Source organism: Carassius carassius, chromosome 11 (genome assembly GCF_963082965.1).
Source record: "Carassius carassius chromosome 11, fCarCar2.1, whole genome shotgun sequence".
Lineage (NCBI taxonomy): Eukaryota > Metazoa > Chordata > Actinopteri > Cypriniformes > Cyprinidae > Carassius > Carassius carassius.
The window spans coordinates 12,750,472-12,766,117 of record NC_081765.1 but is presented as its reverse complement, the minus strand read 5'-3'; the positions used below and the strand labels follow the sequence as shown (position 1 = coordinate 12,766,117).

General features: G+C 38.2%; 1 protein-coding gene across 1 annotated transcript in view; it reads left to right on the top strand.

The window, feature by feature from the left end:
- LOC132152782 (protein FAM117B-like) overlaps nucleotides 1-9,503 on the top strand; it is a 37,638-nt gene extending 28,135 nt beyond the window's left edge. Inside the window, exons 5-8 of the mRNA XM_059561677.1 lie at nucleotides 6,569-6,712; nucleotides 6,833-7,052; nucleotides 8,410-8,533; nucleotides 8,701-9,503. Coding sequence (XP_059417660.1) covers nucleotides 6,569-6,712; nucleotides 6,833-7,052; nucleotides 8,410-8,533; nucleotides 8,701-8,959 — 747 coding nt within the window. The 3' untranslated portion in view covers nucleotides 8,960-9,503. The remainder of the gene's footprint in view (nucleotides 1-6,568; nucleotides 6,713-6,832; nucleotides 7,053-8,409; nucleotides 8,534-8,700) is intronic.
- The last annotated feature ends 6,143 nt before the right edge of the window (nucleotides 9,504-15,646 follow it).

The window sequence follows — 15,646 nt, the reverse complement described above, 5'->3', positions numbered from 1 at the left end:
CTAAGTACAGCGTCCCTGGGAAGCCCAGACAAAGGTGATTGGACTTCGAGATGAAAATAACAGCATTTCGACGACATTGTGACAAACGCAACTCTTCTAGTTACGTCATTACTGCAGGAACTAGAGGGATGTAGTCCAAACTGGTCGTTCGATGTAGACGAATTCTGTTAATTAAAATATCTCGCTTGGCATTGAACTTTGAGCTTTAGAATTTTACAGATATTATTTATACTCTAACAACAACATTACACACTAAATAATGTTTGAAACATGGAAGAACGGGACCTTTAAGTTAGTCCTCTGGGTATATTCTCTAGTCATGCTAGATGCATTAGCATGGCCTAAAGTGAGCTGGTGCAGCTGTACTGTATGCATAACAGTGTGCGGTCAGGTTGGTAGTCCTGTCAGGGGCTATATTGGCAGACCCAGATCTCCATGACATTCAGAGTTTGAGCCTTCATGTGTGATGGATTGCAGGGTAAAGGCCAATGATAAACGATCCTAACACACATACACACACGTCCCGCTTTGTTCTGTATCTCCTCTGCTCTTTCTGTCTGTCTGTCATGTGCTGTGCTCGATGATCAATAATTAACAGTTTTTGGCTGCTTTCTGGGCTTGACTGTTGTATTTGTGCCTAAAGGATTGAGCACATCTTTTCCTCCATTCTTGCCATTGTCTGTGTGGAGTCCAAAGCGCCTGCTAGTGTCAGAAATGAGGAATGCAGAGGCTCTCTGTGTCCCGTCACTGGAGCATTTAGAGGAAATGATGAAGCATGCTACTCTGTTTAGCTTTAGTTTGATCACATTCCATAGTCTCACATTTGGAAATGAATTGGACTCCATTAAACCAATATTTCAGATTAAATACAAGTATGTCTCAGTCAACAAAATCTGAGGCATCAAATGACAGAAAATAAAAGTCTTGTATCTCAGTTCGTAAAAAAAAATATAAAAAAACCTGCATGTAAGAGAGGCAAATGCATAATTCCCACATAGACTGCACTAGTATGAGCATGTGTTTTTGTTTTGAAACCTTTCATTTTGATTTCCTTTTAGCACGTTATGTGTAAAACTTACTTTTGCAAACGAACAAAAATGTTTCAGATGATTTTTCTTTAAGAGTCTCCTTTTTTTACTGTGATTTTTAATATGATGTTTTTGTGGGGGTTGATGAATTGAGTTTTTTCATCACTTGTGACTTGTATCTTTCTAACCTTCTTTTGAAACAGTAGAAGCTTCTCAGGTTTTGTTTGATCTGAGTTTTTTTGAGTGGTTCTGAACTTTTAAATTTTTTGTATTGTGAATCCAGGGAGACAGAAGAGATGCGTTGTGAGTCATTTGGACTTGCGTGGGGCTTTGGAGGGGGTCGTGCCTTTATGTATCTGCACAAACCTTTAGTTAAGCACCAGTCAACAACTTCAACCCCATGAATCTCTTGTTTTTATACAATCCAGAGTGGTCAAAGAAAGGCTGACGTGAAAGTGCCCAGTATAGCTATCAAGGCCTGGAGACCTTTCAAAGGGATTCTTCTGTCAAACCTCTTGTTTTAAAGTCAGACTGTGGTAACCAATACAGGGCTCCATAGCAGTGAAGAAAGGTCCTTTACATGCAGTCGGGAAGACTTTAACTAACTGTTTTACAGAGGCCTCAGTGCGTGTTCATGGAGTTTTTTTTCTTCTTGTAATTTTGGTGCAACTAAAAGCAACAGAGCAAATTAAGTTGTTTATATATAACTTCAGTTTTATTTCAGTCCACATTCAGCCCTCAGCTGTATCTGAAATCTAAGGCGGCATCCAGACTGAAATGAAGTCTCACTAATTTGAAATGTGCTACGTAGAAACTACAGCTACATTGCTACTCGCATGAAGTTCACGAACAGTGCCGCTCCTGGCTGAATCCAGTAGAGTTTGGCATTAGCACATGTTGCAAAGCTAACGTTGCGATACTTGAATAGAGTGCAACAGTTAGATTCTGTAGGCAGGGATGGAAATTAACTTTTTTCCACTGTGGCTGGTGGATTTCAAAATCTACCAGCCACTCAATGTTTTTACCAGCCACTTTCTTGTTTTTAACCGCCAATGTGTAACTGCATGTGAAAATTAATACTACAAGATCTACAATACTTAAGCAGTTTATTAAATCTCAAGTCTCAATGAAATACTGAAATTTTCTCTTTCAGTGCTGCGCAAAAATGCTGCCTATCTAGGCAGCTTACTAGGTTCTGAAACAGCCGACTCCGTTTTTTTGTGGTTGAGTGAACATGTGGGGAAAAGTCCCCTGTTCAACACTGTATCACTGAAAGAAATCTCGGCTTGCAAACTTTTACGCCAGCGACAAACGAACGATCTGCGTTTTTAATACATCGTTTTTATGTGTCTGGTCACACCAGAGCTGTCAAACATGTGTAGCGATACAATGTTGTTTCTACAAACAAAAATGAACGGTGTAACAATCTACTAGCCACAGAGCTAACTTCTGAAAATGTACTTAAAGACTGGAAATAAAATGCATCCCCCGGAGAGCAGTTATTAGACACGCGACGATAATACTGTTTGTTAGTTTGCAAACAATAAGATAAACACAAACTGTCCATATAATCTAAAATGTTGCAGAATGCTGGAGGAGAATGAACTTACCGGGGTTTGACAGAGACTTGACAGTATGCGGAAATTTGTGCGCGATAAAGTCAACTCTTCACGCGATCTTGTATATCATGTATGCTTGCTATAAAACGTACTGTAAATAACCAACAAATATATCACTCCGTCAGCGGCACTAACTTCAGCTGCAGACACTGTAAGGTTACTGGGAACAACGCCGCCGTTTCGAGCCCGGTTTACACCGCCATTCTCCACAGAGCTGCTTCGGATGATATTACACTTTATTGCGTGTTGAACACACACCAGGGATGGAAATTAACTTTTTTGTCCACTGGCCGGGTGAAACAGTATGCTATTTTTATTTACCCGCCACGGTGGCCGGTAGGTGAAGCGAGTTTACCCGCCACAACACAAAATTACCCGCATTTGGCTGGTGGTGGGTGCTAATTTCCATCCCTGTCTGTAGGTAAAAATCCCATTCATTTTCTCCATAGGGGAATTGATTATTAACTTGATAACTTACAAACCTTTGAAGGCCAGACCTACGGTGAGCTCTGAAGTTGTAAATCAATGGTATATGCTTTTGTTGAATCCATCATCCTACTTCATTTCAACTTATTTTTTAAATAATCATGTTTAACAGTGGAATTTCTGGTGAGAAACTACATTACCCATGATTCTGCAAAGAAATCACCACCAATCCACAACATGCAAATCACACCAACAGAACTCTTTAGCGCCCACACATTTCCTTGAAGCACTGCAAATAACTCGATTAAGTTTATTAAATATTTGTATATGTATGGGCATGTTTTGCAATAAAACATAAAATTATATTTTTTCAATGTTCACAAACATCATGTTTATTGAATAATTCTTCATGATTCAATCACGTCATTTACATTGCTTCATGGGATTGTAGTTCTTTCCCCCAGTAAGGCTTCAAATCAAAGTTTATATTTTGTTGTAATTCACCTCGTAGCTGATTTGGTTCATGGCTTATAGCTCCTTAACAAAATCCCATGGGAAAATTAATGGGTAAAACAATATAAAAATAAAAATGTCAGGCATTTTTGCACCCTATATGCATTTGAAACAGCCTTCATATTTTGTTCTCCAATCATTTAACCTGCTTAAACTCTATCCCTTTCCAACAGTTGACTGCAAGCTTTCATTTAGCTTCATCCAGTCAACAATCGATTGATATGAATTAGTCCATTTCTTTAACATGTACGTTGGTGGGGAATAGTACTTCTGTACACTGCAACTTTAAACAAATTTTTCGCACTCGTCACATCTCTGGCTGACGAATTCTTCTTTCGCGGTTACTGCACCTTAATTTGAGCCTCTTATTTAAGAGGCAAGTGTGTGTGGTCAAGAAGTTAGCATGGGTTTGCTAGCAGTCCAGTGTAGCCTCTATAGACGTCACCAAACTGCTGAGCCAGGTTTCTTCTGTCTGAAGACGACACCAATCAGATCAGTGGTGTGACCCAGGGGTCCGAGAGCACCGTGTCGTCCTTTATTGTGGTCAGGTCATACATTATTTCTGTTAGTGTCACAGCACGCCACTGGAAATCTGATACGTAAACAAATATTTGCCTCCTAGCGACCGCTTGCCAGGGAGTAGCTAGGAAATAGCTGAAATCACTTAACCAGTGACCTCGAGGGTCATGGTTTTTCTCAGCTGTTTTCCATTCTGATGAGCAGATAAATAACCAAACCACTCAGAAGAAACGGGTCCAGAGCACTTTTATGTTCAAACAATATGATCTCCGATTAAAAGCACACATGCACGTTGGAGAGAAGAGAGGCATGTAGTGATGCTGCAAGTGAGTTTAAAGCCTGGCTCGCTCTTTTGAAATGTTAATGAAGCAAATCTGGCATGCTTTGAGCGAGGACCACCGCCGGGCCACACAACTCTCAGCAACGTCCTGCTAATGCCCTCACATTGTTCCCTCATACCCTGAGAAAGAAGAGGGGGGAGGGCCGACGGCGAGAGCAGCTCTTGGTTTTAAAAAAAGGGGGTTGGATGGAGAAATACACTTGGAGAAAAAAGATCAGAACAAGGGATAGAGAGAGGGAGACATGATGAAGAGACACGGGAAGGAGGGGGGCCGAGAGAACTAAAATCTAGAGCGTGAGCCGAGACAGAGCACAGAGGAGAGAGAGAGAGAGACCAGTAGACCAGGAGGAAGACCGGACCCCCTCTCTAACAGGATGACAGGAAGTACACTTTTGGGAAAGGTGAAGTTTTTGTCCACTCTCTCACAGAAGACGTCATAAACAGCAGCTGTTAGCATAGATGGCACATGCTGTAGATGTAGTGCATGCTGATTTAACTCCGTAAGCATGTGGTTTGCATGATCGTGTTGTCTCAGTATGTCGCCTTGTGTAGTCGTGAGTTTTGAATCCAAGACGTGCAAGCGAGGCTCAGAAGTCGACCAGGGAGACAGAGTTACATAACTCACTGATCTGCAGAGGAGACCAACACGCTACCTTGCAATGTGTCTGTGCTGTGTTGTGATAAAATGTACCTCTGATAGCAGTTAGCATCTTAGGGAAACTTAAGTGTGTGAATATTCAGCTGCTGTGGGATGCTGTAAATTTTCAAACAGGCAGTGTTTCCTTTCAGTGACATATCTGTTCTCATTTTGAGGTCGTGTCTCTGTGTTATGCACACTGTACCCACACACACCAACCTCATACACACATTTATCTTCATTGATGTCCTAAAGCTTTTAGTTGATCAATTACTGTTACAAACTTCAGGAAAAACACGCACGTGCCTCTTTTTGCTAAACATAAACTGGGCTAAATATAAGCAAAGATTAATAGGAGATCAAAAACTTACTTCCTACAGTATTTTTATTTTTTTATAATATAATATGATGAGTTGATATTGTATATTATTTTATATAAAATATGTATTATAAATTAAGTTATATAATGAATAGATTTTTTATTAGTAACATAAAATGTATGAGGTAAATCATATGAAATAAAAAAACTGACTTCCTCTTTTTTTTATATATATACCGAGATATGTGTCTCTGTGTGTGTGTGTAAGAAATTGATAAAATTGTGTTGTATATCATTTATTTTGTGTGTGTCTGTGTGTGTGTGCAAATACAAACTCACACACACACACTATATTATGACAGAGTTTTCTTTCTTGGGCGTACTATCAAACTATCCCTTAATTTTTATTTATTTATTTATTTTTTTTTTTTTTTTATGAAACTTTACTCTAAAAAATAAGAAACTAAAACTGCCAGTAGGTGGCAGTGAATGTCTTTATAAGTCATTCATTCATTCATTCATCTCATGAAGGCTGATTCTTTCAGGAATGATGTAGATGGCTCTCTTTATGAAAGGGTTTTTGAATCATTGGTTCACCCGATTTGTTCAAAACGCAGATTCATTCTGAAACTAATCACGTCTGTGTTACTCGGAGACGCACAACAGTTCTGCTGTGGAATTAATGGGTAATATTTACATTGGCAAAACTGGGCAAAAACAGACAATATTGTGTCTAAAATATAATACAATATTGAGTTCTTATTTATTGATCTGTTGTATAAAATCAATATCACATTCACACTCATGCTTTTCGGCACAAAATACAAAAATTTTTATTTTTTTCCCAATATATAGAATTTTAGGGGCATATAATTGCATTTATGGACTACATCATGCAATGAGTTGTTGCCCTGAATAATGTTTGTCAGCAGTCAACAGGTCTGGGGCGAAGCGGGTGTGTTAACTGCGTTAAAATATTTTGATTGCAGAATTTTTTTCATAGCTAATTTATTAAATGAACGCATTAAATTGACAACCATAATATATATATATATATATATATATATATATATATATACTGAGTCAAAGCATATGCATAAACCATTAGGTCAAGGCTCCAACATCACATAGACAAATAATCACACTCTTCACTCTCTCCTGTTCCAGGCTCCTATTCCAAAGAGCGTCCTGATCTCTATTCCCATCTCAAAGTCCTCCGTCTCTCGTTTCCGGAACAGTGTGGAGGGGCTGAATCAGGAGATCGAGCGCATCATTATCCGAGACACCGGAGACAGAGAGGAGCAGCTTATTGTGAGTGTGTCTGACATGCTGCTGCAAAAACACTCTCCGTTACATAATCTGGTGTCCCCTAAGACACTGTGTGTGTTTATAGACCTGAAGGTTTGTGTTGTGTTGTGTTCCTCTGGCCAGCCTCAGGAGGCTCCAGATGGGCATCGGGCTCCTCCCCCTCTCAGCTCCCGCAGCATTGACACACAGACGCCCCTGGGCACCGCAGCGGGCAGCAACCACAGCAACAGCAGCAGCCGCTCTCAGTCCATCTCACCCACGTTCCTGAACGTGCCAAGTGAGAACTGCAGTGATAGTCCATCTCCCCATGAGGACGAGACTCTGGCTGACGGCCGGGAGAAAGGTACAGCTCACATATATTCACACCCACATACACTCCCAGGTCTTTTCACATATCCTTAGGCCCACGTAAGAACTGCACACACATTTTCTGCTTTTGCTTTTCATTTTCTTACTTTTTATTTTTTACTTGTGGGGTGGATTTAAACATGGTCAGATTTATTATGTGGTGCTAACAGTGCTACACGTTTCATTAGTAACTGAAAGCATAATTAAAATAGTAAATAACTGATTTATCTTCCACCAACCAACCATTATATTTAGCTTTGTATATTATTTTAATAATATATTTTATTTTATTTTATTTATATTTTTAATTTTTAGGTTTAGATTTAATAATAATAATATTTTAGCAATTTGCACATTTTCTAAGAGATGTTTTTTAACTTGCTAAGAGCATGTGCTGTTAGCAACATGCTCCATTTTTTTGTGAAGATTGTTATAGTTTTGTGCACTGAAAGGTTATATATATTAATTCTATACGTTGGTTGAATATATGTTAAATACCCTACTGAAGGACTGTGTAGTCTGCGTAATCTGCGTAAAATGTTCATCTGTGTTCATAACCAGATGGAGACCATGGAACAGTGCATTAAGATGCTGTCAATTATAAAATAACTCTGCTTTTAAAAATGCAATATTGATAGACATTTTCAAGCTGATTTTTAATGCTTATGTGGCCCTAGAAGTTGAGAATCTGGTGCTTTCTTATTTTATTATTATTTATATCCAATTATAATTTTAATTTTACATATATAATATTTCAAAGTAGCTTTTCTTATATTTTCATTTTAATTTTAGTTAAAATAAAAATTATGTTATGTGTTATTATTATTTGTTTAATTTTTTTTTTTTTTTACAGTTTTAGGACTTTTACTTATGATATTTGAGTTCGTTGCCAAGGCAACATTTCTCATTTAACTTTAATGTTTTATTATTCAGGTAATATTTATATATATTTTTTTATTCAACTTTATTTCAGTAAACGAAAACATAATTTTAGTAAGCAATAGCAACACTGATCAAGTGGACTGTAATTCTATAGGGCTTCCTTAAGACTGTTCAGCTCTCTGATGAATTTCACATGCATCTCCAGAAATAATCCAGCCTGAGCTTTACTGTCATTCTACTCATTTTTTGTACCATGTTCAAATCAAGTAGTGTCTGATTGTCATTTTATGCAGCTCACACAAGTGCTTCTGTAGACTTGGCCAACGAGAACATTTCCTGTGGCTCAGTGACGGTCATTGTAGATGGATAAAGATGGACTTAAAGGCGACTTAAAGGAGTAGTTCACCCAAAAACGAAATTGAGTCAGCTGTATTTCCCTTTCCACTCATTTTTTTGTACCATGTCCACAGATCAGGCCCCCAGCTCACCACTACCCAAATACGCCTCATCCCCAAAGCCAAACAACAGCTACATGTTCAAACGTGAGCCACCTGAGGGATGTGAGCGAGTCAAGGTCTTCACAGAGGAAACACAGTGAGTGCTGCAGTGTGTCCTGATTCGCTGCTATATCTGCTCTCTATTGTTTTACACACTGAGCCTTAAAACCAAGATAGCATAACATTTACACCAACTTCAAAGCTGAGTCAGAGCTTCTCACCGTCTTATCGCTCTCCTCCTCCTACTCTTTTTCATCTCCTCAGGGCCAGGCCTCCACGGGAGATCCCACAGTTCCTGTGCCCAGATAGGAACAAGGTCAATTTCATCCCCAAGAGCGGCTCCGCCTTCTGCCTGGTCAGCATTCCCAAACCACTGATGCCCACACAGGAGCTCAACAACCTGAAGAACCAGAGCGCCGCCCGTCTCACGCCCGAACCCGAGCCGAGAGTCTCGAGAAGAACCTGTATGCTTTCCCAGCAGCCCTCAGGCTCCTCCCCCTCCTCCTGTCTGTCAGAGAGTTAGACACGCCCCTTAATGGGTGTCCTAGCAACTGCATCCACATAACCTGCACATTTCAGTAATCAAATATGATAAAAAAAAAAAAAATCTCTCAGAGAACAAAGTGGTCATTAATAATCAACGGCTTTCGTTGAGTGAGAGGAAATGGTTGTCTTTCGCTATGCACATTTTTAGCTTTGTGCTTGTTCTCGAAGAACAAAGGAGGCAATTTTTGGGAGGTTTGTGATAAACGTATTTAGCTTTTTTATTATTCCTCTACCTTTCATAGATACGAGTGAACTTGAGAATGTGTTTCAGATCACTAAGAAAATGAATCTAAATGAGCCTTCTCAATGATTCAGTACTGAGGAGGTATATAGATTTGATTTTGTGAGACACAATGTGTATTTTATAATAGTTTGCAGTGGATCACGTTTGCGAGAATCGTTTCTATTTTACTAGGATCAGCACATCATTGAATACAAATGCCATTTCCGATGAGACCAAGAGACCTGGTTGATGAAGGTCTCTGGGACTGAATTGTTTTCACAGTAGCAGGCCTTCTCCGTTCAGTCACTCCGTTCTTTGCTTTTTCTCCTCTTCCTTTCTCGCTGGTGGCGAGGAGATGGAAAGATGCTAGAGATTAGAATAGTGAGAGAGATCGCCGCCTAACAGCTACAGGACGAGTGGCCTGTAAACCCGATTCTTTTGTTCGCATGGCTGTAAAATGCGTTTCAAATGCATATGGGTCCAAACTCGGAACTTCACCCCAGCAGGGAACAAAGTGATAAAGTGAAAGGAGGGCACGACAGGATCTGGACGGACCGACGGGATTTTTTCTCACCTCTCACAATGATTAAGCTGATTTAGCTGGAGGAATGTTTGAAAGGAGGACACGACAAGTACAAAATTGACTTGTGAAAATGTAACGCATAAATGTCCAAGTAGTGAATGATTCTGATATGAAAACATTCTTGTAATGTTTCCTGTGATATCCAATGAAATAGTTTACAAAGTCAGAGCACAATATTGTCATTAGATTGATTTAATGCATGCATTCTGGGAAATTTCAGTCAAATGTGTGTGTGTGTGTCACTAGATTTTAACAATTAAAAACAGCACAGATTTCCTCTCTGTTTCAGTTTCTAAATGACTAGGCTGCTTGAATTCCTGTCATTTTCATCATGGAGCAGACTATTCCAAATCTTCCTTATTTGAGCATCTAGACTGATTTCCTGGCTATAGTTGGTTTAGCATTATTTTGTAAAAAAAGTTGTGTCTGATGAAAGATTGTCATTTTATGCAGCTCACACAAGTGCTTCTGTAGGCTTGGCCAAAGAGAACATATCCTGCGGCTCAGTGACAGTCATCGTAGATGAAAAAAGATGGAATTAAAGCAACATAAAGGAAATGGATAGTTCACCCAAAAATGAAAAAAAAAAAACATTTATTTTTGTCGTTCCAAAATTGTATCATTTTCTTTTCTTCTGTGGAACACAAAAGCAGATATTTTGAGAAATGTCTCTCTCTCTCTCTCTCTCTCTCTCTCTCTCTCTTTATTTTTTCCATACAATGAAAGTCAATGGGCATCAAAATAGTTGAGTTCCCAACATTCTTCAAAACATACTATTTTGTGTTCCACAGAAGAAAGTCAGGAGGGTGAGTAAATACTGACAGAATGTTCATTTAATGGATAATAATAGTACTAGTTGAACATTCTCAATCACTTCTACAAGTTTTTTTTTTTTCAGCTTCAAGCTCTGAAGTGCTTTGGGCAGATTGTAGCACACAGGTCACAGATGGTCCACTAGGGGTTTGGCTCGTGACCATCTCTCGCTCGTTTTCCGTGCGTTTGTGTGCAGGGTGGGGTTCCTCACAGTTGTTTTGTTGGGAGGCTTTTTTAGCAGAGTTCCTGTTTTTTCTTGTTCACTGGTGTATGCAAGGTATTGTTTTGAGCTTTAAACAAAATGCAACATGAACCTGGAATATTTTAGCACTTTTATACCAGCATTGTGAATCAGAGCCATTTGGGGCTTCTGTGTTTGAACTGAAATAATCTCACAGCCTGTGATTACTATCTTAGATCAGTACTCAGGAATGTAAAAGCAGCAATCTCTTCTGGCAATAGCACAAGAATCCAAAGGTTTCTTGCTAAAAACAAATTGATAATGTTTTATCAAGTGCTTTTGTATATCTCTTTAGGATATGTATTGAAGTAGAGAACTCTCTCACTGTAGGGCCACTATTAATATACTTTTATATGGGTAGTGGCCTACTCTTTCTAATTAGAGTGGAGTATCAGTCAGATATTTATAATCTATATGTACAACTTCTTAATGCGTGACAGTGATGTATGATGGGATGGTGTGTTGAATGCTGTCTGTCTGAGTGGATGTTTCTCCACATACACCATGTAGTCTCTCGTGTTGTTACGTGTGTATGGAACTCAGCAGAATAAAGTTGCACTCACTCTAAATGTCTGAGGGTGTTATTTGACGTGCGAGTTGACTTTGAGGTTAACTGTTTTTCCAGTAATGAGATGTATTTGTTGGATGATGTGAAGTATGATCATTAAGAGAGCTCAAGAATAATAATCAAACCCTTCCAAGTGTCATTAGAAACGTGTTTCCTCTCTTGCTGAGAACAAAAATGTGGAGTAATGAAAATATTTGTATTTTGGCACAAGACCTCTAACGCTTTCTCACACACCACCTAGTGGCACTCATGCTGTAATAACGTTATAATGCATGCCACATGAGAGACACTTACAGAAATGTGATATGTCTTTTTCAGTCATCAGGCTGGCTTTATATATATATATATATATATATATATATATAAATATTTTTTTTACCCCAATTTGTTTTTTTTTATATAAATTAAAATAGAAAACAGTTATTTTAAGTTGTAATTATATTTCATAAAATTTGGGAAATAGTGTAGTGTAGTCTTTTTTGGGCAATAGTATAGAATTGGAACGCACTGCACTATTTAACCCAAACTCCTAGGGGAAAGAAAAAAAATACAAGGACTAAAAAAAATGTAATGCCAATGGACGATTATTGACTATAATCGTATGAACAAATATGTGTGCTTTTACATACAACCACTCATCAAAAATGTTCAAATTTTAAGTTTCGCATTTGAATATTTAAATTCAAAATCACAAAGAGAATCTGACGTTTATCATGTCAGTTTGGGCACTTTCATATGTAGACTTTAATCAAAATAATCTCATTTTGACAACCTTCACCCTCTGTCTTTAACAACACAGACTGATGACTTGGACTTCATGACTTCCATCAGTCTGAGAGTGATATGGTGCTGTGGTGTGTGTGTGTGTGTGCAGTAATAAGTGTAGCTGAAAGGTGTTTGAAATGGTTCAGTCATGCAAACTCCCCCTCCCCTCTCTCTTTTTTTAAGGTCTTTTGTGAATGTAGGGGTAAAAATGTTCACATGGAGGGCAGTCCAAACAGTGCCGTTTCCCCCAGTGACTCCCTATACCCACCTCATGCTCCGCCGGAGAAAGGGCCATTGCACAGCACTCAGTGCAGGCACAGACATCAATCCCACAGTGCACCTCATTGCCTCATGTTGCATTTAAACCCCAGACACAGAATGAACCATGAGAAATAACGAAATACACTGTTTAAAACACAGCAATGGAAAAAACTGTTAAATGAAAGCCCATCGCAAGCAGATTATTATTATTATTGCTGTTATTATTTTTTTCACAAGCTGAGGTAAATATATATTTGCGTTATTTTGCAAGTTGTATATTCCCGACTTCCGCTATAAATAAATAGATTGCATGCAGTGCATTGTAAAACTATTTGCGCTACAAACCGGTGTGTTTTATGATATAGGCCTATATATACTATGATAACAAATACCAGCAATATAAAGCAGCACAATGGACTATTTTTATAACTGGATGCGAAAGACACCGGAAGACACGACAAGAATAATGTGATAAACAAGAAAAGAAAAGAAACAACTAAGAAAAGGTTATTTCAGTGAAACACCATCAAAAGTGAAGTGTCACAAGCACTTTTCCGCCTAGCCTAGTATAAACATTTATTACATTTTACTTTAATAACATTTATAAACTTATTTTTCATTTCGAAAAACTGCATTTTACTGTTAAATTACACGGAATGTCCCGTCTAATGGAAACTTAGCCTACTTTTAATCTTTTTTTTTTTTAGCTTAGTCTTTTATCGTTAAAATGACGATTGTGTGTGTGTGTGTGTGTTATGACTGATGATGGTCTTAAAGGCAAACGCATGGAACTCTTGTCGTTTCAACCTTTATTTGAAACTAAAAGAGGAGAGAGGGGTTGAAAGACGCTTGTCCAAGGGGAGCCCATAATTGAACGTGGCATACGTGTGTTGAGGCTCTGCAGGGGGTTTCTGATCGAAAGCACTGACATATTTTCAGTGTGCACTCACTAAATGACAAGGGGCCTTTTTTGGACAAACAGCAAATTGTTCTCCCAGCGAGTCTGTTTCTCCGTTCTTGAGCTCAAAATGAGTCTGCTGACATGTCCCTTCACAACCTCAGCGTGGGACCCTGAGCCTGAACGCGCCCGTGAACGAGCCGGAGCCAGATGGGCCTCTAATCTCACTCCCAGCCTGTCTGGGATCACAGGCCCAGATTCCTCACGCTTTCCGTTCGCTCTGAGCGTGTGAGACTCATTGTCACAGGCTCAGCTCAAACACAGTCTTGTTAGTTTAAAGCTGACAAAGGATCAGCTGCTTCTACAGTCACGGAGTCCTCCAGGTCCCCGGCGGCCGTACATCTGCTCCTGCTCGGGTTATCTGTGCTGAGACTGAGAGACGCATGATGTTTAACATTTGAGAAGCGTTATTTAAGCCTTCCACTTATTCAAGAAAATGCAGGATTTGTGAACTTTTTTCAGGGGTGTTAAAAAAGGATGGAAATATTTCGTTTTTTTTTTAGGCGTGGCGCCCCTTACCGGTGAGATTTATAATAACAAAAATGAGGCTCAATCTTTTTCGCCGAGTCATCAGTTGAGTACGGATGGAGGAATAATAATTTCTTTAATAATAAATAGCAAGTCTGTGATTTAAGAGTTATTATTATTATGATGATTTACATTTTGTTCATTATTAATGTGCAAAACGTACAGAAAAACATCTATATATGGGGAAGATATATTTATTAATGCAAATAATAGCCTACATTGAAATAACATTAAGCAAAATGACAAACGAGTATTTTCGACATTTATAACACAATTATAACTTAACATTTGGATATCTTAAGTGTTCAATTTCACACCCATGAAAATTATTTTTCTCATTTTACTTAATTCACAAATGTATTGCACCATATTAAATGAACTAAGTTAATGCACATTTGTTGGTTACCTCTATCTTGGGCTCTAGATTTAGAGTGCAGTGTATTTCTGTTAGATTGAGGAGGAAGAGAGAGATGTGGAGGATGTTCTGAAGAGAGAGAGGATGCACACAGACAGGGTGGACTGGTAAGATAGACTAGAAATGGCAAAGTTCCAAATAATCATAAAAAAAGATGATAAATCGATTTATTTAAAAAAAATAAAAAATAAAAAATAAAAACACAAATTATTATTTTCATACGAGTTCTGACATTTTCCTTTTTCAGTGATGATTCTCATTCAAATATATATTTATCACATTATAACATTAAATGAAATGATAATCTTATGCATTTGATCATACTCTATATAAAGTATAATTTCTTATAATTTTCATAACTGGGGCATTTTTGATAGTCTTCCCAAGATATTTCATTATTAAATAATGTTAAATAAATATTAAATGTAAAAAAAAAAAAAAAAAAAACTTTTTAAATTATCAGCTGTCAATGTTTTGTGTTTTGCGACTCTTTATTAATGTTGTATTGTGATGTTTTAGCAACCTGACAAAAACTCAAAAGTTGAAGAAAATGCAGATGTACAAGAATAGGAAGTAGCATTTGCATAATCTTTTAGGCTATTAAAATGACATACATTGTTAAAAGGGTCATATGATGCGATTTCATTTTTTCCTTTCTCTTCGGAGTGTAACAAGCTCTGGGTGCATGAAGAAGATCTGTAAAGTCTCAAATCCAAAGAGATATTCTTTATCAAAGTTAAGACTCTGCCACGCCCCCCTAAAACAGCTCGTTCAAACACGCCCACACATGTCTACATCACTATGTGGAAATATTTGCGTAAAGCCACCCAAATGTTCACATAAAGGATGAAGGCATGGTTTCAGTAACCACAGTTATTGTTGAAGCAGCCGTGTCAGGGAGATGCTGTGTGTATCTTACAACAGAACAGCAATGCATTTTAAGGATGACCGTTTTAGTGAACCTATGAGAGGAGGTCATTCTGAGTTTGCTACAACAATCTGGCTCTTCTGAATCAGCTACTGTAACTATGTTTTGTTATTAGTTTAAGTTTTTGCTATTGACTGTTCAAAAGCGGAGTTTTGCGCATCGTGAGAGAGAGAGAGACGAACTTCATCACTGTGTCTGTAACACCACTCTGTTACCCTTTTGGGCTTGTACTGATGGTAAAACTATGGACATTATTAACTGTCTATACATTTACTTTGAAAGATGAAGCTCACAATTATGGAAAGGGGCATACATATATGACTGATAAGCAAAAATATGCCAGCTGTTTTCTGTAGTAGGCCTTTTTTTCTTTTCTTTTTT